Source organism: Brachypodium distachyon, chromosome 4, assembly GCF_000005505.3.
Source record: "Brachypodium distachyon strain Bd21 chromosome 4, Brachypodium_distachyon_v3.0, whole genome shotgun sequence".
In the NCBI taxonomy this organism is placed as follows: Eukaryota; Viridiplantae; Streptophyta; class Magnoliopsida; order Poales; family Poaceae; genus Brachypodium; species Brachypodium distachyon.
In genome coordinates, this window is record NC_016134.3 from 43659296 (window position 1) to 43683080 (window position 23785).

The window sequence follows — 23785 nt, forward strand, 5'->3', positions numbered from 1 at the left end:
CCGGCCTATAGTAGTATAGGCATCATGGTTTGGAACGTCACGCCTCGCTTCCGCCTCAAGCTTCCCCGCTGTAAAAGCAACGTATAAAGCGGCGCTCTCTCCCGTGTGCCGTGCCTGGGTCGCGCTGCCATCTGATCTGTGGTTTATACCTACGCTTGCATCGCGCCGCGCCGTTCCCACACCATCGGGTGCATCCTCCTCCCTTTTTTTTCTTTTTTTTCTTTACTTTCTCTTTTGCTGCTGCTACAGCGCATCATCAACCTTTTGCACGTACGCGGCGCACACCCACGAACGCTTTAAACCGTGGCTGGGATGGCTTGCGAGCACGTGCGACCATGGTTCCCGTGGCAAAGATTGGTAATTATAGTTATTCCCTCTCTCCGATCCATATTAATTGTTGAAATATTATGTATCTAGACGTTTTTTAGGTACGTATACGTACATATTTGAACAAATTTGAGACAATTAATATGAATCGGAGGGAGCAGTTTGCTAACCAATGTAGCCAGCCAGCTGATGACCTTGAGCTGATGGGCTCACGAGACTCACACTTTCCTAGCGTTTTAAACTTTCTATGTATCTAAATACTCACTCCGTCCGATAAAAGATGTCCCAAGTTTATCAAAATTTGGATGTATCTAGACATGACTTAGTGTATAGATGTATTCAAATTTAGTCAAAGTTGAAACATTTTTTGTCGGACGAAAGAAGTACATCTTTTGAATTTACTGTTCATCCGTGTATCATGTTGGTGTAAACATCTTGATTCCCGCGGCGTGATCCTTGTTATTTTGAGTTGGAAAAATGAGTACCATCTTCTTTCCGATTTCTTAGAAATCGCAATAACGAGGCAGCCCTCCCAGGTTCGATCGCCGGTTGGGGGCGAATCCTGTATGTCTCACCGGTATTTAATCCCTTTTGGTTTCATCTCTCCCACGCTTCTAGCTTAGTAGTAGTGCAACGTACTTGTTGCCGGCAGAGTCCGTTTACCTTGGGAATCTAGTATGAGTGTAGTAGGTTTAGATCTTCCTTGAGCACTAGAGATAACGTGTGTGAGTGTGTGCGTAAGTTCAGATACTACAACTGTACTGTAGAAGAAAAGAAAAACGCAATAACCAAGTAGAAAATAGTTACTCCATACATTTGCCCCACATTAGGTCTCTTTGATTCGCAGGATTCCAAAAACATAGGAATAGGAAAAATGTAGGATTGAATACCATGGGATGTTGAATCCTATGGAAATTCAAAATATAAGAATGTGTAGTAAAAGTTGTTTGATTGCATCACAAGAAAAATACATGATTTGCTAAAAAGATTATGTCATACTCATAGTTGTCACAGAGACAAAGGAAATTTTCCATGAGGTTGGATCTCATGAAAAATTTCCTTTGGAATTTCAAATCCTGCAAACCAAACGAGCTATAAAGAAAAAATTCCTTAGGAATAGAACCCTCCAAATTTCGTATGAAATTCCTTTGAATCAAAGGGATCATAGGTATTAAAATTAGTAAATTAATCTGAACTTTTACCAATTTTCTTACTAGCAAATAGCTACTCCGTACAATTGTCATTGTCATTAATCATGCTAGGCTAACAATTATAGGTCCTAAATGAGCACACCTGGTCCTAAATTACAGGCTAACATTCGTGACACTAAACTAACATACCGATTTGGTCTCATAATATATGTTGCTACTCTTTCCAACAAAGCTGATTAAATTTAAATTTTTGTCACCGCAAGACAAAACCTACAAATAAACTTATCCGCGTACACTGAGGCTACTCATAGTGGAAGTAACATAGGTGGTAATATAAATGCCAACTAAGTAAATTTGGTGATGTGCCATGCTATTAACGAGGAAAGAGAGCTTTGTGATAGCTAGATATGTTACCATAACATCACGCAAATCAAAGTAAAATGGGTTTACAACCTAATAAATAACACAATACATGGCACCACACATAAGTTAGTACCTAACATATACTAATAACGTAACCATGTTAGTTTAAATTATTAGCCAATGTGACCAGAGAGTACGCTGCTACTCGTAAACGAGCGATCATCTGGAGTTAAAATCCAGCTGTGCAGCTAGCGAGCAGCAGCCACCGTCCAAACCTGAAACGGCTCGCTCACACCGTCACACGGCTTTGCTTTGACTCGAGGCAGCGCCACGCCATTCTCACCCCCTTGGCCCTTCCCTTCCTCCCTCCTCGAGCAAAGCACACGGATGCACGGAGCAGAGCATCTCGATTCCCCACACGCACCCGCTCCACTCTCCGGCTCGCTCCAGAGAGAGGCAGACACCAAGAACCAACCACACCTCGCGAGCCCAGTCCAGCTCCAGCAAACAAACAAACGAAAGAAACACACAACAAACATCGAACCAGGAAAAAGGGAGAGCAGCAAACCGACCCCCCGGAGAACGAGGCGCAGGCAGGCAGGCAGGCAGAGCTCCCAATTTGCAGTCGAAGCAGCACTAGTGGGGGGTGGGGATCGAGCGGCCGGCGAGCGGTTGGGGAGGGACGGAGATGGGAGGGGTGACGTCGAGCGTGGCGGCGAAGATGGCCTTCTTCCCGCCGACGCCGCCGTCGTACGCGCTGGTGGAGGACCCCGCGGCGGGGGTCACCACTCTCGCCGGCCAGCCGCACAGGGAGAACGTCGAGGTGCTGCGCCTCCCCACCCGCAGGGGGAACACCGTCGCCGCGCTCTACGTGCGACACCCGGACGCCGCATCCACCGTCCTCTACTCGCACGGCAACGCCGCCGACCTCGGCCACCTCTACCAGCTCTTCCTCCACCTCTCCTTCAGCCTCCGTGTCAACGTCCTCGGGTGAGATTAGACCGCCACGGCGCCACACCTTGCTTCATTGCTTTCCCCTTTCCTGCTTAACTTTGCCCATCCTGTCTCTGCGCCCTTGAATGCTGAAACTTTTACTGACTTATTTGGCTCATCCGCGAAATTTCATGTTTCGGTGCGAAATTGTTTCTGTTTTTCATTGCTGTTGAGAGCTGGATCGTGTAGATTCTCCATTTTTTCTTCTTTTGCCGGTAGTTTCATTTTTCCGCATGTTGCGATTTTACTTTTAGTTAGAAAAACACGGGCGAGCCCCCCAATTCCACTGATGAATGAAATCTAGAAGTCTCAGAGTGAGTGCCGACTGCGTGTCAGCGTCTTGCTGCTGTTTTCCTTTTCTTTTTTTGAAAGGGCCCTTGGAAACTGAGTTGTCTTTGCTTTTTTCTACAGTTTCCCTATCTGGGGATTTTTATGATTTCCCGTGGGAACAGTCAATCTCCTTCACAGGTTTCCCTGCGCCCGCAGCATCTGTCAAAATCTGCATATACACGATCCGACATGATGCGTCGATTCCTCGATTCGGGGATTTATTATTTTGTGGATAAAGTTGATGCAGCTCGGCTGTGCTTTCAGAGTTTCCCTTTCCTCTTTTTCATTTTCTATTTCTGGATCCTCGATTCCTGACTTGTTTTATTTTTCAGAAAGGTAGATGATTCCTGACTTGCATCTTCATTATGGCAAAATGATTGTTTGTTGTTGATTCAGTTTTCTTCTTGGGAAAGTTCTGACATCTCAAGATTCTATTCTCCATTGCTGATCTGTTCATGCTACATTCGGGAATCTTGGGTTCCTCGTCTGAGCCCCTGCACCGCGAATATCCTGTCTGACTGTTTCTTCGTTCGGTTTTGCGTCTTTCCTGCAATAAAATAGAAGTATCTGGCATATGCCATAGTTTTCTTAAGATTGGACCTTCGTCTTCACCGGAAAAATGAAAGTTTTTTGTTTTTGAAAGAGAAGAGAGTTTTTTTCCTTTGCGTGTGAATGTTTTGATAAGTTTCCACTTGACCGTCTTGTAGTGCCAAAATAACTTGTCGTAAAGGGAGTAGCTCAATCTGTCAATCATGTATATTGGGTTCATGGGTATACCTAGTTCCTACTTGATGGATCACGGGTACATATCCATAAATCATCTCGCACACGGTCTAAGATTAGATGTAGTATCCACCATAAATAGGGTCATGAATGAGGCCATAAATTCCGTGATGGGACTTCTTATTTGCTTTGATTCTTGATATGTTGGGCCCCCCATGGAGCACAGATAAAATCGAGGATATTGTAGCACTAGAAGATTTTATTTTATTTTCTCCACCTTCCTGCATCTAAATTTAATCTTGCCCCACTAACTTCAGTTTCATGTAACTAATTAACTGTACATATCAGATACTTGAACATAAACTGCGTTGTTTCTTATGAGCCATCTACTCTAACATCTTGTCCCACTAACTTCAGATTCATTTAAGTGCCATTTTACTTCAAAATTTTTGATCCAAAAGAATGATCTATTTCTCAGAGCAATATAACTAATTAACTGTACATATCAGATCAACTCCATTGTTTCTCATCTGGTCTGGTGAATCTTCGAATAATCCATGCCGTAGATGCTTGTTGGGTAAAACTTATTGTAAATGTCAACGTTTTAGAAATAATGTTCATGTCATATCACTATCTCTGCAAGTTCCTATTATGGGGCTCAATACCATCTTCCATATGGTGCATCTAGCCCTCCCATCCTTAGCCAATAGCCCATTATGATATGGGACGCAGAATGGGATGTTTGATGGAGTTTCATGTAGTCTGTCGCCCCTTGTTTGTTCTTTGTTGTCCATAACATATCTCCCCAGTGCTTCACCATTTCCAATTTGTTGTGGCCATCAATGATTGATCTGTATTGTAAAGATAGTTAGTATCTTTAGCTTGGGTGTTCGTGTATATCTGAATAGAAGCCCATTTGAAGCAACCTGATCTTAATCTTGTTGTCATTACTACCATCTTTCCCTTTGTCTTCTTCTTACATATGATGAATTCTGAACAACTAGCAGTCTCAAACTACACATGGTTGGAGCTTTACCTCTTAATTTTTTTTTTACTTCTGCTCAGTTTATGGATTTGAGTTATACTCTGCATGGTTAACACGATGGATATTCCATGACATATCTCTCAAGTTACTGTGAATATTCCGTCATAAAGAAGATTTTACTTATTTCCCTTTTCCTGGTATTGGAGTCTGACACTGCCTTGGGACAATGCAGATATGACTATTCAGGATATGGACAATCATCAGGAAAGGTACGAGAAAGTTTGTCGTGCGCATCATCTAACTACATAAATTTGACAAGCTGAACCTGGTTTACTTGTTTGCTTTGTCTGATTCCAGCCAAGTGAACAAAACACTTATGCTGATATAGAAGCTGCTTACAAGTGCCTCATAGAGAACTTTGATGCTAAGGAAGAAGAAATAATTCTTTATGGACAATCTGTTGGAAGTGGACCTACTGTTGATTTGGCCAGTCGATTGAAGAGACTGCGAGCTGTTGTCCTGCATAGTCCTATATTGTCAGGAATGAGGGTTATGTATCCTGTGAAACGAACATACTGGTTTGACATATACAAGGTTTGTTCTCCTTCACCCTTCACCACTGTGCTACTTGATCTATTCTCTTGCGCTCACTTCTTGTGCTTCATTTGCTTCCAGAATATTGATAAAATCCCTCATGTCACCTGCCCTGTGCTCATCATACATGTAAGTGCATTTCCATCTTGCGTTGTTCTCCATACAGAGTTTGAAGTATTTAAAAAGCAAATGCCAAACTCTAAGCTAAGTTCCATATGATGCGCTTTTATAAAATATTGTAATAGAATCAATTCGGATTGAATTATTCTACAAAAAGAGAACCTGAAGGTTGATGACATCATTTATTAGCCTTTATATCAGTTTCAATGCATTCTTTGGTGCTGGTTGCTTCGATTGTCAGATACCTTGAAGAGACACGCCATGATCAATCCACTAATATTAGATTGTCCTTAGAGACCCAGCGTAATTATTCAGACTCATCAATTTAGCTCGTAGGTCACTGAGTCTATTGAATGGCTTAATAGATCAGTGTAGCAGGTAGCACCTTGTGATAACTAACACTTCTGTGTGATCTGGAGTATATTTAGGAATTAAATTCATATTATGGCAATGTTTTGGGATAAAGAATGTCTCAAGAGTACAAATTTAGTACTTTAATGTACCTCGGAGCATGCTTACTAATATAACTTGAAAAAGTCCACTTTACAACTTCCAACTCTTGCCGAAGTTCACTTTACAACCTTCAGCTATGAAAACCATTAACTTTACAATCTTGGCCCCATCCTAGGTGGTTTCACGCTGACTCGGATGCCATGTGGTGGACATTAACACTCTGACTTGATCAGTTGTGTACAACAGATCATTCTATGACTTGCTTTTCTAGTTCAATTCTTTCCTATATAAAGCTTAGGAATGTGACAACATTGAAGTGGAGACAACAATTTTACTAAGGAAAAAGGATTGAGCCTAATCTCATAGTTAATATTAGTTATTTACAAAATTCATTACTGCCTCAACAACTAGCAAAAAATACCCTAAATCAAAATAAAGTACTATGGGCTCCTTAGGACACACAACCTTGTGGCATGGTTCTCCTGAGCCGCTAATCTGGGCAACTTAGGAGGTGATCCAAACCTTAGCCAAAAGAAACCCTTCATTGCATCCTGAACCTTGTTTCCATGGCAAGCGGCGTCAGAGCCCTCATCTTGCCTTCCTTAATTTGGTGATTCCTTCCTCGATCTTGTTCTTATTAGATGGTGCGCAGCTCTGGCGAGTTTCTTCCCTGGATCCGGGTAGGTCTGCCTCTATCGAGTTGTCTAAGACCAGATCTCTCCTCTAGATTTGGCCCCTCCTTGGTGGCTTGGGATGAGGTAGCTGGCCCGGCTTTGATCTCATAGTGGGTTGGTGGTGGCAAAGGCATTGGCGTCTCCTTCCTCCGCGGTGCTAAGCTACAATTGGCGTGATGTACTTTGTTGACACCTTCTCTAGACAACGCCTCCTTCCCAGATGCTTGTGTTGTTGTCGCCTCTCTAATGCTTGCGCAGATGTCATGGCCACAGGTGTTGGTTGTGGTTGAGAGCTCATGTTGATCTATGGTGTGGTCGTTTCCGATGAGCATGATGGATAAATACACTTTGGGATTGCTTCCTGCATTTGCTATTCTAGCCCTTGGCTAGGCAGATCTTCAATATCTGTCACTTGGTATAGATGGTCGTGCTGTTTATTTTACCTTTGTGCTTTTTACAGTTTCAATCTTGACAAGTGTAGACTGGAGCCGATCATGGCATCACATTGGTGAGTGGAGTGCTCTTTGGTGAGGTTGTGGCTTTTGAGTTGCAAATTTTTCTTTAATCGCTTTTTGTTTTGTTTGTCGCTACTATTGGTGTAGTTTGAATTGTGGCGTCATCTTGATGTCTTATACGTGTAATACAAAAAGGTGCGCACTTAGGTGTGGTGTTCGAGAAGAACTCCTTAGGACGCAACACGCCGACCGTGATTTCAATGGTGCACATGGTCTGAATTTTGAGGACTAACACATAGAATTCAATGGGAGACAATGATATTTCGGTGAACTTGAGCAATATCGTGATCCTTTAGTGTCAAATGATGGAGAGTGGCATCGGGTGAGCCACGGAGCTTGCACCAACAAACAAATTTTACTCCGCTATGATCGGGTTAGAGTTTGAATAAGGTCTGACATTACATGATCAAAAGAAGGTTAATGATACATATTCGGGGTTCTCCATCCCGGTTTTAATCTTGATTTGATGGGGATTGAGAAACTTGGAGGTTTGACCTAAACCCAAATGGTGATTTTCATTGGTTTTCGTCCAAGTCCACCGTTGATGCTTGAGTATAGCAACAAGGGGCGATATCCCAAACAACAAGAAGCACATGAAACCATACAAGAAGAAGCAACAAGCAAATATAGGTTTTTTTAAAAAAAATTAGTAGAGGTGGCACATGGATCTGTTTCCTAATATTATTGTACATAGCTTGGCACATATGTGAAACCGTGAAGATAAGAATAATGCACAGGGAAAAGAGGTGCATGGTGTACAATGTAAAATTGACAGGAAGGGAGGCAAGAGAGATATTTGTTTTGTTTATCTCAAAGGATAGTGACTTTCTTGTCCCTAAGAAATGTATGATCAAGTATAATGTGAACTCACTAATAAGGTAACAACTCGGGAAAAAAAATAGCCTGACAAACTATACAAATTTGGATGGTAGTTGTATGTCTCATGCATGGCTCATTATAGGCTCCAGGACATTCCTAAACTTACTTCGGAATAGGTAGGTTCGAGAGCTTCTATTTCAATTTATCTTGTCCTCCTGGCACATCTAGTAGTCGGGCTATGGTAAACAAAAGCAAGCGTTCACTCACTTTCCATTATCATGCCCTTGCTGAAAAGATCGTCATCATTGAAGCAATTCCATGACCGGCACCTGCTCTGCATTGAAGTTTTTTGCCCAGTGTTAAACAACCAAATTTAGTGCTTAAAATATCTTTTTGGAGCGCTATATTTTTTATTTTTGCCCAGGGTGCAAAATGTTTCTTCTTTTCATGAAAATTGACACGCCCACAAAGGACGCTAACATGTACTCCCTCCGTTCCTGGGAGCCATTTGCATCCAGCAAGGGGCGGGCTCCTAGGTATTTATGGGCCCACTTGGTTCAGCGGAACACAGTTGCCGTTATTTTGATTTCCTATGCTTTGCTGAATTTCATATAATTCTTGTCTCTAGCTCTGGTCTCTATCGGTAGTCAAATCAGTACTTTGTCTTTGCCTGTCTCTGTCCATTCCTTCAACACTGATTGACTCGGAGTGGCATAACCCCTTTAATAAGAAGCATAAGACCTAAAGCGAGGAGATAGAATAGAAAGAATGATAGCCAGTTATTTGAAAGTGGAAAAAAGCCTTTTTGAACTAGCCGAGGAAGGAAATTAAAGAAACCGGGAAAGGTCCGATACAAAGGAAAAAGGGTTGCGAGGCTTAACGATTTAGAATATAGCTGTTGAGGTGGCACCTGTTCCCCCGGGGCAGGGGTATATGCCCGTAGCTTTCTTCTGTCACTTCTTTCAGATCAATGAAGTGGAAAAGTAATAGAGTAAGGGACCCTTGTTTACAAAGAAAGCTGTCACTCCAAGAACTCGAAGTCAAGCATACTACTTGGTTCACTCAAAACTGCCTGAGTTCATTAGATGTATGGAAAACCACCTCATTCATCTTTTGATCTGATTCTGGTGGTCTTTGGTTTGGGGTTTTCCAGTTTAACGGTGGTCTGGTCCTGAACGACTTTTAAAAGTATGCACCAGTCTTGTCTACGCGCTAGTTGGAGGCGACGGTCTTTGACCCATGGTTTGCTTGGTTTGAGGCTTTCCAGTTTAACCGCTGGCCTGGTCATGTTCGGCTTTCAAAATCCATTCACTGGTGGTGTCTACCGGACTAGTCGGGGTTGAAAGTGGGAGCACTGCATGTTGAGAACTCACTGGCCGTTGTATTACCTGTTATTGTGATGCTTGTAGATTGCTTTGCTAATTTTTGACAATGTTGGACAGTGTTGGCTTCCTTTTGCACAAAGTTGGTTATAGGAGACTTGAGTTTGCCACACGGCTTTTTCTATGATTTTGCATCTATAATAGCATGTATGAACTTAGATTTCTCCCTATCAGAAGATTTGGCGGTTACCCCTTAAACCCAGTTCTTACAATCAGGAGGAGGAACACCACGGGAATTTGTTATTGGTCTGAGGGTGAGATTCAGGACCCTTGTGAGCTGGTGCAGAAATAGCTATGGCGCATACCTCAAATGATAGCAAAGGCAAATTTGACAAATATAGAATGAATCCAGCATTATATACAGCTAATTAGTAAGACAACAACATGAAGATGAGATAACATACTAGCTAAGTTAAATCTTCCCGCAAAAAGAATAACCTAAGTTAGTCTAATTTCCTTATTTCTGCATCGCATGCCTGTGCCCATCTGGGGCACCATAACAGCAAGAAACTGTGATCACTTAAGATGCCACAAATAGAATCACCGTTTTTTTTTAATTTGCAACTTGGAGTGGTCTACAATCCTAAAAACTCTGTTGCATGTCTGAGTAGCAATCGCTACAGCCTCATGTCTGATTGCAATTCCATCTCTTGCCTGTAGCTAAGTTATTAAACTAATTTAACCCTTTTTTCCAGTGATTTCTCGTCGAAGTTGTTAAACTATATTATAACCCTTAACCACAGATTGGTTTTAAAATTAAATAAAATGGAACAATCAGTTTCGTTGAAAGACCCTGCATGTAAACCTTAACATTTGCTTGTTTTGTTGCGTCCATCTCCATTTAGCTGCATTATTTTTGTAAATGTTATTTGCAAGCCTTCATAGGTATTTTTTGTCCCATCCATCTGTAGGGTACTGCTGATGAAGTAGTGGATTGGTCCCATGGCAAGCAACTATGGGAGCTCTGCAAAGAGAAATATGAGCCTTTGTGGCTGAGAGGAGGGAAGCACTGTGACCTGGAGCTCTTCCCAGAATATCTCCGTCACCTGAAGAAATTCATACACAGGGTCCAGAAATCACCGTCACACAGGCATGCCTGGAGGGAAAGCGTGGATCGGATGGAACCATCACGGAAGAGCCTCGATTACTTTGAGCCCTCGCGGAAGAGCACAGACAGAAGGGAGAAATCGAGGGCAACCCGAGACCGAAGCATAACAGATCACAGATACAGCAACGTTGAGAAGACAGACAATTCGAAGACCCCATTCGAACATTTCGAGAAATCCAGGCGAAGTGTTGACATCTTTGAGAGGCCGAAGAGGACCGTCGAGCAGCTGGACTGTGGCAGGAAGAGCGTGGATAGATTGGACCGGGTCTGGGCAAGTTAAAAAAAGGGAAATGAATGGCTGTTTTAACATCTTATACAAGGAGGTATACATGGGGCTTGGTTGTTTTGGGGGTGTTTTACTTGCTGTATTTATCTGTTCTTCACCCATGTACTGGAAGAAGGTGTGGTAGCATTAAGAGTTGGTTTGCTGAAAAAGAAACAAAAGGAAACGAGGGGAGAAGGAAGAGCTAACCGACTGATGGTGTGCTAGTCTCTGTAAAACTTGTACCAGTGTTGTTTATCTGGTCTTCAACAAACCGGTGGTGGTTGTTCTATTCTGTTAAGAAATGTTAAATTAAACAGTTAATTGAGCGGTTGGCGTTTGGGACTAAGTCCATGGCCGCATTGTGAGCATGAGTTCCAAACATGCTTCGTTGTAAAAAGATTGTTTCAAAGAGCATTCTGTTTGGCAGCTGACAACTTCTAGTGGTGGCACGGTAAAAGAGGACAGAAGACAGTCATTAAACAGACTGGCCGTTAAAAACAGTCGATGATATGAAAGGTGAAAAGTCGATGATAAGAAAGGTGAAAAGAAAAGAAAAAATCTACTCTTTAAATACTCGCTCCATCCCATAATTTTTGTTATTATTTTAATACAAATTTAAAAAAAAACAACGAATTTTATACAAATTTAAACTAAAACAGCCACCTCTCTTTTCTGGTACCACCACTCCACTCGACCACTCCCCACAAAAACAAACCACCCCCGCTTCCGCCCTCTCCTTTCTGAAAGATTGAAACCTCAAAATCTCAAACCCTCAGCCTCGCCTTCAGAGATGTCCCAAGAAGCGACCTCCAGGCCGCCGCCTCAATCCGGCGTCGGCGTCACAAGCGACGACAGCTGCAGCAGCGACAGCGACGGCAGCAGCATCAGCAGCTTCGACATGGACGACTTCGTCTGGGAGTACTGCATCCTGGACGACCCGATGGAGGAGTGGATGGAGGACCTGGTGGTGGCGCAGCTGCTCCGCGGAGCCACGCCCGCGCAGCGGCGGAGGATCAAGGCGCAGAGGGAGGAGAGCCGGGCCAAGTCCGCGGAGCTGCGGCGGGCGGTGGAGGCGTGGAGGGAGCAGAAGCGGGCCAGGAAGTCCAGGGACAGGGCGCAGCGGAGGACCCTGAAGAAGCACACGGATCTGCTCCGCGCGCCGACGTCTCCGGCTACACGGATGCGCAGAGGGAGCAGCGCCGCGGCCAGCTGGAGCGGCTTAGCCGGGAGATCTTTGGCAAGGATCGTTAAGTTCATCGGTCGCTATCGCTTAAATTGGCTTGATGACTTGGGTTATGATGATCTTGAAGTGTTCTAGGAATATGTTGTTGGAGCGTTCATGTTATGGTAGTACTAGCTGCTTGGCGTACCAGTAATGTTCCAGGTTGGATTAGTTCTTCTGTACTACTCCTACTGCCGGTAATATACTGTCAAGTAGCTGAATATCTGTGCATTGCTATAAATTGTTTAATTGGCATGCTTCAATAAGAAGCATTCAGCGTACTTTTCCTGTCACATACCAATACCAAGTGTCGAAATATTACATGTATTTAGACGAGGGAGGAAGTATTATATATCCCCAATGAATCGATGACTTGGAACAGCAAATCATACCCCTTTTTTTTCATATCGCTTTGGGAGTGGTCTCATAGAAGTTAGGCATCTTCCGGTGCATTGGGAAGAAATCTTATACGACCCGGTTGTTTCAGCCTATACAGTTGGACCTTCTACCGCAGCTGACGCGTGGCAAAACGAATCTCAAAGCTCTGAAACCTCATTACTTGGAGTTCTGCTTCCATCCCCCGTCGGACGCCGATGCAACTTCTCGTCCACACCACAAACCTACGGTTGTTCCTCGTTAGAGACACATCGCTTGGTTGTTCGTTGATGCCGGTCGAGACACAATCCTTGTCGGAGGAGCCAGGGTTTACAGAATACCCAAGTCATAGAGCGAGTCACACCACCATTCACAAACTTATGCATTTTATAGAAGACCCGAATCATGGAGCGACTTCGTCACCAGATTCACCACCACATTTCTCCTCTTCATCTTCTCCTCCAAAGGCTCCAACCAGCAATCTCTTTTTCTCCTTCGGTTTTGCTATTTCATAGGTGACTGAGAAATAACTATTTTTTAGTCGATGATAACAACCTTTTGATTCAATCATTGAGAATTGTGTACGATTAATGTAGATCCGATAAATAAAAAAATCTTAATTATTGGATGGCTACAATTGTCGACTGAGACTTTTCATTTCTATTCTGAAAGCTCAACCAGCGAGCCACACCACCGTCCACGAACCTATGAATTTAAGGAGCAAGAGGTGAAAACTAGCCGTTGCAAATAGTCGACGGAAAATGGAAATTCCTCTCTTCAAATAGCCGAGAGCCCATCACTTGCAGTTAATTTCCACTGTCGCACGAACTCCACCACCGCTTTCGCGCTCTCTTTTCCAAAACCGCAAACCCTCAGCCTCGCCTCCAAAGATGTCCGATGAAGCGACCTCCCGCCCGCCGCCTTAATCCGGCCTCACAATCCTCTCCTCCCCCGTCTCCATCGGCGGCGGCGGCAGCGACAGCGACGGCAACAGCAGCAGCCGCAGCCTCGACACGGACGTCCTCCTCTTGGACTCCCTCATCGACGACCCGATGGATGAGCGGATGGAGGACCTGGTGGTGGCGGAGCTGCTCCGCGGGGCCACGCCCGAGCAGCGGCGGCAGATGGAGGCGCAGAGGGACGAGTGCCGGGCCAGGCAGAAGGAGCTCCCGCTGCAGGTGGCCAGGGACCGGGCGCAGATGCGGAGCCTGAAGAAGTACACGGATCTTATAGGCGTCGACGTCTCCGGCTACACGGACGCGCAGAAGGACCAGTACGAGAGGCAGCTCGAGCGGCTTAGCCGGGAGGTCTTCGGCAAGGATCGTTAGTACGTTCGTCAGTCGCTTAATCGGCTGTTCACTGTTGGTTTAACTTGTTGGGTTATGATCATGTTTAGGGGAAGTGTTGTAATGCTCGTCTTCTAGCGACTAGCGTTATGGTAGCAGTTGCTTTTAGTTCAGGGTCATCTGGAGACTGGAAGTCTTGGCGTAGTTACTCCTACTAGTGTCGTTCTCTGTTGGATTTAGTTGTCTGTACTCTGTATAATACGTACTCCAGTATATGTCAATTAGCTGAATGTCGATGGAATTTGGCAATGCTCCGAGAATCATTCAGCATGGTTATTTTATCGCAAATCTAGCAACTTTGACTAAATTTGAATGCATTTATACACTAATTTATGTCTAGATACATCCAAATTTCGACAAACTTGAGATATTTTTTGTTGGGCGGAGGGAGTAAATAATTTACTTCATGTGGAGTACTGTAGTATATAATGCTCAGTTTCTTCATTTTAGTTTCAGAACAAAGAACATGCTAAGAGTTGCTAGTCTCGTCCATGTCCCAAGTTCGTTGCAACAGATCACTGATTTGATTGAGGCACTTTCATTGTACCTGAGAACCATATTCTGGTTAAGCTGAGAAAGCTATTTTCCCTGGAATGTGGATGATGATAACGCTCGATCTGGAAGCAGTGGCATATAGTCTCAGGAATTCACAGTTCGGTTACAAGCGCTAGAGGAATTGGGGGTCCAAGGAAAGAGAGAAGAATCGTGGGGAAGAAGAAGAAGAAGAAGCAGCTCCCGTGCCTGATCGTTCTGGAATCTGGACACGGTCTCCATCCTTCACGTCTCGCTACTACTCCAGTCTAGTTCCTAGGCCTTGGGCCGCTCGGCCCAGTCTGCTCAGTGGCTGCGGCTGCGCGGGTTGGGTTTCTTGAAGCTGATGGGCCTGGCTGGCCCTAGAGGCCCTCTAGTAGAGACACTGGGCTGGGAGTGCCATTAAGTCGAAGGCTTCTCTCAAAAAAATAAATTGAAGTCGGCAGTTTTTTTTTTGTTTCAAAGAAAAGTTGACGGTATTCTCGAATTCTTGGCCAGAAAAAAGAAAGAAAGAAATCTGAGATCGATATCAGAATCAAATCTCCCAAAATAAATACAAATCTCACCGACACGTGGACACCAACGCTCCTGCCTGTCCTACACGTCAGCACCCAACGGTCTCCCACATGACCACATCGCTCCTCTCCATCGTCAACCGCTCTCCTGTACCCACTCACTCTGGCAGGTAGGCCCGCACAACCCAGAGTCCCCACATGTCAGTGTTAGCCAGGGGTCCACCTCTCCAACCTCCCATCTCCCCCGGCACCGAAATTATTCCGCTTTCCTTCCTTTCCCCCTCCTACTCTGGCTAGAGTACACTCTCTCTCCCCTCTGTTGTTGTTGTCTGTCTGCATCTATCCTCCGCGCTCCAATATCTTTCTGACTTCTGCCGCATCGTCATCATCCTGCTGCCGCTGCCTGCCGCCGTCGCTATTATTAATCGCCATCAAAACACCGCTTCGCTCCCCATTACTCCACTGCACCGCACCACCATCTCTGCGCGCTGCGGCGGGCGGGAATGCTGCTGCGCTTTCCATGGCCTCGCTAACCCTAGCCGCGGCCGGCGCGGGAGGATCCTCCTGAGGCGACCGACCGACCGATCCACCGCCTAGCGCTCTCCGGGTTTGGCTTCGTTAACCCCATGAATCCGCTCTGCTGCATCGCGCCCGTGTCGCTCGACCACGCCGCCGAGTACCACCACCGGCCCCGCATCCTCGCCGCGGCCCCGACGCCGCCGCCGCCGCCGCAGCCAGAGGCGGCGGCCCCGCCGCAGCCGGAAGCGGGCGCGGCCGTTGCCGGGGTGCTGCACAAGTGGGTCAACTACGGGAAGGGGTGGCGGTCGAGGTGGTTCGTGCTCGAGGACGGGGTCCTCTCCTACTACAAGCTTCGCGGCGGCGGCGCGGGCGGAGCGGGGAATGGAGATTCGTCGGCGTCGACGGCGAGGGTGATCGGGGAGGGCGACGCGCTGCGGCGTGCAAGGGAGGATGCCGCTGCGGCCGGGAAGCAGTGGAAGCCCTTTGGGGAGATACACCTCAAGGTACGGTTACAGCTCGGTTTGTTTCGGCTCACCCCGCTAGATTAGATTTGGTTTGTTCATACGTGGGGTTGCGGTTTCTGGAAGTGAGATTTTTGAACCGCCGTTGCTTCGGTAATGATTGGTACATGGAGTATTGTATTCCCAGTGGGGTAGATGTGTTTAGTTTACGGCTTAAAATTTTGCGATGAGTATTTTTAAGTTTTCGTTTTGCCTTTTGCAATTGATGAGATGTGATGGGGAAGATGCGTGGTCATGGTCAAAGTGGTCGGTCATAGATGTGCCTTCGGCAGATAATTTAGTTTAGTGCTGGTGAATTTGCCGTTATTATGGGATTATGGGGATGATTTGGCGGAATGCTAGAGGGAACAATACCAACATTGCTTAAATGTAAAGGAATTTCCTGATTTGCTGTTCAGGTTTCATCAATCCGTGCAAGCAAGTCTGATGATAAGAGGTTGTATATATTCAGTGGAACTAAGACGTTACACTTGAGGTGTGAAACTGAGGAGGACAGGAATGCATGGGTAGAGTCTTTGCTGTCGGCGAAAGATCGCTTCCCGCGGTCGTTGACAAGCAACGATTTTGGTCCGGTGGCAGATATTGCATTGTCCACTGAGAAGCTGAGGGTGCGGCTGCTTCAGGAGGGGCTGAATGAAACTGTGGTCAAGGAATGCGAATCTATTATGACGACTGAGCTGCTGGAGCTGCACAACCAGATGAAGTCTCAGCAGCAGCAGCATTCTGTTTTGGTAGACCGGCTCCGGCAACTTGAGGTAGTTTAAGACGATGTTCTGTACTTTCTATTGGTTTTCCCATGCTTTTCGTAATGCAATTTCCAGATTCCAGCAATAGGAAAGGTATTTATCCTTTTTGCACACAAAACCAGTCCAATGGTTGGTGCTTCACATCACATACTATTTTGGCATGGGCATACTAGGAGGGCTCTTCTAATTGATGGTCTTAATTGCTTGGTATATATCACCATTACCAGTTTCTGTCTGTTTGTTACATGGTCGCACCCTGAATACAGTACTATATCCATGGAAATTTTACGGATGGTCTGGAACATCTTGCGAACATGAATGGTGGATATAGAATCCTTTGAGTAAACGTGAGATTCATTTAAATTCCTTCTGATTCATTGGAATCCAGTTAGCTGTGGTTAATTACTTTTAGTTTTGTATATTGAAAAACATTGGTTTGCAGCATAGGACAGTTTTATGGCTTAATCTGAAATAATTAGTTGTGTTATGGAAGTATGAATTAGTGGTTGAGTCGTAAGGCACACTTCAATTGTATAAGCTGCACATTGTTGGTAGCTCCATATAAAGTTCTCTTTCTTCTGCATAATTTTATTTGTTTTGAAGTGACAATCTGTTTTGCCGTAAACTTAAGGACTAAGGTCCATTTCTTTGGGTAGACAGAGAAAGTTGAGCTGGAGAGAACGGTTGTACATGAAACAAAAGAGCGGGAAGCGCATGGTTACACCAATGGCAGATATAGTGGTCAGTAGTTTCATCTTCATCATATTATATCTATTTTGGGATCTAGCTTGCTCTTTTGTTTTTCAAACCTGAATCTATCTATTTTGATAAAATTATTCTTAACTTTATTTCTAGCCACATCATATCAGTTATACCACTTAAAGCAATTCACATTATAAATCCTTTTGTAGTGCTAATTTTTTTTATGGTTATTTCATGCACTTTCAGCTAATTTTTGACTGCATTGTTGAATGTGCAGATTTCCATTCAGTATTATCAGGAGGGAGTGGAAGCGAATCTGATCCTGACACTGCAAGCCAAGTTGCAGACGTTGAATCTGATGAAGATGAAGTGACATACTTTGATACAAGAGATTTTCTGTCTGTAGAGTCTCTACGAAGTGCTTCTTCTCGAAGAAGGGAACTTCTGACAAATGGCTGCAGTGGATTAGAATATATTAGAGACTCCACTGTGAGTACTGTCAAATCTATTCAGTACCCCTTTGTTAAACGTCGAGATAAGTTGCCGGAGCCAAAGGAGAAAGAGAAGCCTGTAGGATTATGGTCAATAATTAAAGAAAATATAGGGAAGGATCTGTCGGGTGTTTGTCTGCCTGTTTATTTCAATGAGCCTCTGTCTTCTTTGCAAAAGTGTTTTGAGGATCTGGAGTACTCTTACTTGGTTGACAATGCACTACAGTGGGGAAAGCAGGTATAGTTGATAAGTCAGCCCACCTCTCCGTATAATTCGTTCATTGATGCAAAATACTTCTGCTCCATTTATTATTGTCCATACACTTCATTTTCCCAGCTTTTGAGTTGACATTGTTTTTGTCAGTGTTAGATAGTTTAGCTCTGTACTTTTATAGTTGCTTCTGTGCATCATTTCTTGTTGACAAGATAGTTGCTTCATTTTCCCTTTGGGACTTGAATGCTTGATCCTGCCTGTTATGGAATTTATCTGACCTACAACATGACTATAGGAGTGTATGTGGATTGTGGAGATCTGTTGTCCATTTTGGCTCTAGGTTGTGGTCTAGGCAGCCAACGAGGTCCTCCAGTGGTGGAGAGGCGTTGATTCTGCAAGGAAGGATATCAGGTGGTTCCAGCGGTGTTGGTTTTGGAGCAGAGGCGTCACTAGTTGTGTTGATGCGGAGGGGCGTCGGCGTTGCGATGCTGATGTTGGTGTGGAAGCAACAGAGCAGATCTGAGGCAGCGGCTTATAAGCTGTGGTGCTAGGATTTCCAGTTTCCATATGGTTAAAGCCCATACATGCCTCTATCCTTCATTGTCTTCCCTCCATAGTGACCTCACCCTCTCCTATGATCTGGCTGTGCAGATATAAGGCTCTGGGTAAATGCCCGACTAGCGCTGTTTTGAACCTTGAGCATATGTGGCATTAGAATTATAGTTGTATCATGGGTAGATTTGCTTATCTAAGTGTCAAAAACCTTAGCCTTGGTTATGTCTGAGACCCTTGGTTAGCTAGATGTGGTGCTACTTTAGAGCCATGTGTTCATCTGAGCTCACCCGCCGTAGCGACCTTGCCCTCTCCTCTGACATGGCTATGCAGATACTAGGCGCTGACTAAAATGCCTATCTAGTGCTTTTTTGAATCTTGACTGTATGTGGCGTTAGAATTATAGTTGTGTCATAGGTAACTTTTTTGGGTCTATGCATATCTAAATATCAGAAACCTTAACCTTGACTAGTCAGCTACTCCGAGTTAAAGGCTTATAGCTAGATGTACTGCTATAGAGCTGTCTCCATGTGAGCGCGTGACAAAGTTTTGCACCTTTAGTTTTCTTTGTAGCATGGATCAATGTTTTTCATGTGAGCACGTGACAGTTGGATCAATGTTTTTCTGGGAAACAATAGCTTATTTCATTTACTTGGTACAATGGAATTGGCATATTTGAAACCATATAAATTAATGCAAGTCGATTTTCAAACATTAATATGCAGTTATTTGTTATTATATTTGATGTATCTCGTACATGTCCTGAAGTGTCCCATAGCAGTCCGTGTTTGTCATGAAGTTTGATGTGATATAGGCGGAAGTGTTAAATGTGATGCAGAAACTAGTAATCATTGAAACATTTGCCACATTCAGCTTATTTATTGATCGCATTTAGAACAATGATTGCTTAGTATGTTGTTCCACACGAACGGATGATATATTTAAAGGACTCGAATAGTTGGGCAGGTATATGGTTTATTCTAGGAACATTCATTATTTTCTACAGTTTGTGCTGTTATTTCCATATCAATCATTTGTATATTAGACAGTAGGTATCACTCAGCTTTATTGTTCTGTAGAGTTCTTAGTGCTGTATCCATCTGAACCATTCATATTTCATATGTGATCAATGCACCTGAACCTGCATCAAAATCTAATCTTAGAGGAACTGTTGCTGATTTATCATTTTGCTAACTCTTTTTTGGGCTGATGTTAGAAGATCGTCTGCCTTATAAATAGTTATCCGTCAACTCTTTCCGGAGTCTAATTTGAGTTTACTAACAAGAGTTGATGGACAAAAAGTGTACATCTCCTGTAGTTCATTCTAAATTCTGAAGTAGTATTTTCTTAAGTTGATGTTTTCTTTGTATCACCTTCTGCATATTGCATATCTTGGTCTTTTCCTTTTGTCTCATTGGACAACATGTAATGTTTTGCATATCCTCTATTCTGACAAAAATTATGAGCAAAATATTTGATTTTAGTAACATACCATATTTAGTTGTGATTATTTCCAGGTTACTGAATATGGCAGATAGTATTCCTAGCTTTCTGCCCTCTTAATGACTTAACCTTTTGCCCTAAGGGTACTTTGCACTCGATACTTATCTGTTGTGTTTTGTAACAAACCAATTCTTGGTTAATACAATACAGGGTGACAGCTTGATGAGGATACTTCATGTTGCGGCTTTTGCAGTATCAAGCTATGCTTCAACAGAAGGTCGGCAATGCAAACCCTTCAATCCTCTACTTGGCGAAACATATGAAGCTGATTACCCAGATAAAGGACTTCGTTTTTTCTCTGAGAAGGTTGTGTGATTATTTGAAAACATTATGAGTTATTTCCGAATAGTGTTATCCTTGTTCATGACATTGCTTTTTTTAGAAACCTGTTCTTATTTTAAGTTCTGTTTATTTCAGGTCAGTCACCACCCGATGGTTGTTGCATGTCACTGTGATGGTAGAGGCTGGAAATTTTGGGGTGATTCGAATCTGAAAGGAAAGTTTTGGGGTCGATCCATCCAGCTTGATCCAATAGGTGTTCTAACTCTCCAATTTGATGACGGGGAAACATTCCAGTGGAGTAAAGTGACTACTTCCATATACAATATCATAATAGGGAAGATCTACTGTGACCACTATGGCACAATGCGCATCAAGGGAAGTGGCCATTACTCTTGCAAGCTTAAATTCAAAGAATTATCGATAATTGATCGGAATCCACACCAGGTAAATCTGTAGTTCCAATATAAAATAAATTTGTATCACACATAATTTAGATAGCTGTGCAATAAGACGCCTCTTAAATGTCTCTGTCCTTTACTTTCTGAAAGAGACACTTTAAAAAATTATCTACCCAGTTAGGATGTCAGATATCGTTATAGCTGCAAGTTCTGTTTCAATAACATGATAAATAATTCTTATGATGGCAAAGCAGCACTTTTATTTGTACTAACTTCAGTGAAACTATAATTATTCTGTTGGGCTTTGTGCAATCCCAGAATCCATCCTTTACAGTATCGAATGGAATATGTTGGATTTATAAACTTGTATATTGTGGAAATAGGTTTAAGGACAACTAGAGCTATACATTGTCCTGTTCAGAATCTAGATATTTTTTATAGTGTTCAAAGCTAGAAAGTTTGACCAGTATGAACATGGAAGTGACATGTTCTTTGGGCTGGATGGAGTCTCCATTCACCACCTGCCGCATCAGAAGCCTTCTTAGCAATTACACCATGTATTTCTTTTCTTTTCATTCGCTCCGAAATGTTCTCATGCCTGCCAAGCCTGCTAGGGCCTGCATTTGCCTAGGGTGCTAGCGTAGGCACCAGGTGACAACTAGGGTTGGGAGAGAGGGTGGTAACCTAGGGCACCGCAGTTGGAGGCCTTGTTTTGTATCTGAGGGCCGCAGCAACCAAGGGCATAGCCCATGATCGTTGCTGCTTGGCAGCTGCTCAGGGTAAGTACCATGACTCCATGAGGTGGGGGTGTCTGCCTACCTTTTAACACACTCTTTCTAGTTTTTCTCTTGTGCTCTGTAAAAGAGGAGGGAATGGAACGGGGGAGAGGAGTGCGCCAAATAAACATGATAAAGGGGAATGGGTCATCAAATAGAAATTGCGGACTAAAGTTCAACAAATTTTATGTGTACTCCCGTTGATAACAAGTGGCTGGCATCCTTAAAGAAGACACACAATGACTAGAAATAGAGCTACATATGTACTATGTATTTGCTGATTCTTACCCCTTGGGGGTGAAATTCATGGATAGGCTGCCTGTCATCAGTACCGTGTTTGCATTTTCACAAATATATTTGGACATACATAGGGCCAGCTTCTTAAATAATTTGGATCAACCGTGCAGGTGCATGGATTTGTACAAGATAATAGGACTGGACAAAAAGTAGCCATGTTAATTGGAAAATGGGATGAGGCTATGTATTATGTGCTTGGGGACCCAAGTGCAAAACCCAAGTGGTATGACCCAATGTCAGAAGCAGTTCTTTTGTGGGAAAGAGACAAGTCTATGAACCAAACACGATACAACCTTTCTCCATTCGCAATTTCTTTAAATGAATTGGCACCTCACATGTTGACGAAGCTGCCTCCTACCGATTCTCGCCTAAGGCCTGATCAGAGGCATCTGGAAAATGGTGAATATGAGATGGCAAATTCAGAGAAACTTAGGCTTGAACAACTTCAACGACAGGTATTCCAGCATTATATGTTTAATTTGATCTTTGTTAATATGTTTTAGCTTCTGACCTTTGTCTGTCATAGCATCATCATATGAGTAAGTTCCCGTCATATCTGGGTCCGTACCACAGCTAGTAATTTAGAGTTGTGGGTTTGAAAGTGTCACCTGTTATGTATTTTGAATTCATTATTATCATGAATAAAGCAGTTACGAATTGTTCTGCAGATCTGATGCTGCCACTTAATTAGTAATGTTTATGATCTGATTATGAAAACATATAACTTGCTAGGTGGTCTTCCGGATTTGTTTTAGCAACCAGCAAATACAGGCCCAGCTTATTAAATTTGATTTTGTTCAGGTGACTAAAAGTTTAGTTTGTTGCTCACAATTCCGACTCATGGAAAATTTCATGTGTACCTTATATGGCCATGAGGTGAATCAAGGGCACCACATGTTTTCCCCCATACATGTAACTTATTAACTTATTTTCCATGCGTATAAGACAGCTAATTATTCACATTCACAACACTGAAGAACTGCTAACTTTGTTCTTACTATACTTGACGTCAGATTACTTGTGTTTACTACCAAGTTCATGTCTTTGCTGGGATTCCTTTTGCTCCTGCGTGTGCTTCACCTGTAAGGCTGTAACCGTTAATATTTGCAGGCTCGAAGATTACAAGAGAAAGGATGGCAACCAAGGTGGTTCAGGAAGGACGAGGATGACAGCTACTGTTATGTTGGGGGTTATTGGGAAGCTCGGGAGAAGGGAAACTGGGACGGGATCCCGGAAATATTCGGCCAGAGCAGTACATTGCCTGGGTGGTCGTAGCTATAGCGCTGCCTTGTGATCCCTTTCGTGGTAGTTCTATCCACATTTCTTTACAGAAATATTTACCGGCTGCCATATACATAATGAAACAATGTCAAGATATGCCGACTTACTGGTGGTTTCAGGTAGCCAAAATGTACTGGTGAACACATGATGGGATTATGTGGGAATGCAAAATTCAGTTGTGGGCTCAAATGGCATCCTGATTTTTGAAACAATTCTTTGTTTTTGGAGTCTACATGTACATCGGGCATGCTTTGAGGTGTACCTTTGGTTACAAGCCTGTCAATTTTGAGTACTTCTCATTTTGGAGAATTAATGTAGTTAAAGGGATATCTTACTACAGAGATATAGTGATTCACTCCTCCTTTTCAGGGAAAAAACAATCTGACTGTCATCTGATGCATGTTGGAGATATAAAATTAATGTAGTACTCTTAACTCAAATTTAGTTCTGATTCTAAATTCTTGACTCAAATTTGACTAAATAGGATGTATCTATTCTTAAAAAGCATCTAGATACATGTAATATTTCAACAACAATTTAGAATCAGAGTACTACATGTCCCAAAATAAAAAATATGAATGCAACTGGGTGCATCGGAGGTTATTGACTATCCGACGAAGTGAACAACACCCAGAAAATGTAATCCCCTCTGCGGCCAAGCACTTCCCGTTGATTATTATTACGAAATCACAGTCGCCATGCATGCATGTTC

At 43.4% G+C, this 23785-nt stretch overlaps 2 protein-coding genes across 3 annotated transcripts; both read left to right on the forward strand.

Annotated features, from left to right (window-relative positions):
- The first annotated feature begins 2094 nt into the window (after positions 1 to 2094).
- Positions 2095 to 11127, forward strand: LOC100837435 (alpha/beta hydrolase domain-containing protein 17B). 2 transcript variants are annotated; one of them, XM_003578662.4, is made up of 5 exons: positions 2095 to 2831; positions 5105 to 5141; positions 5230 to 5466; positions 5548 to 5595; positions 10341 to 11127. In XM_003578662.4, exons 1-5 carry the CDS (start codon positions 2530 to 2532, stop codon positions 10815 to 10817), a joined length of 1101 nt encoding a protein of 366 aa, XP_003578710.1. In that variant the 5' UTR covers positions 2095 to 2529; the 3' UTR covers positions 10818 to 11127. The 2 variants fall into 2 exon arrangements, with proteins under 2 accessions (XP_003578710.1, XP_014758474.1); XM_014902988.2 differs by lacking the exon at positions 2095 to 2831 and adding an exon at positions 2884 to 3500.
- Positions 11128 to 15092: 3965 nt separating this feature from the next.
- LOC100837736 (oxysterol-binding protein-related protein 1D) lies at positions 15093 to 23453 on the forward strand. The gene is made up of 8 exons (XM_003578663.4): positions 15093 to 15813; positions 16230 to 16586; positions 17234 to 17318; positions 17557 to 18008; positions 20190 to 20345; positions 20457 to 20765; positions 21903 to 22247; positions 22903 to 23453. The coding sequence occupies exons 1-8, from the start codon at positions 15418 to 15420 to the stop codon at positions 23065 to 23067; spliced, it is 2265 nt and encodes a 754-aa protein (XP_003578711.1). The 5' UTR covers positions 15093 to 15417; the 3' UTR covers positions 23068 to 23453.
- The last annotated feature ends 332 nt before the right edge of the window (positions 23454 to 23785 follow it).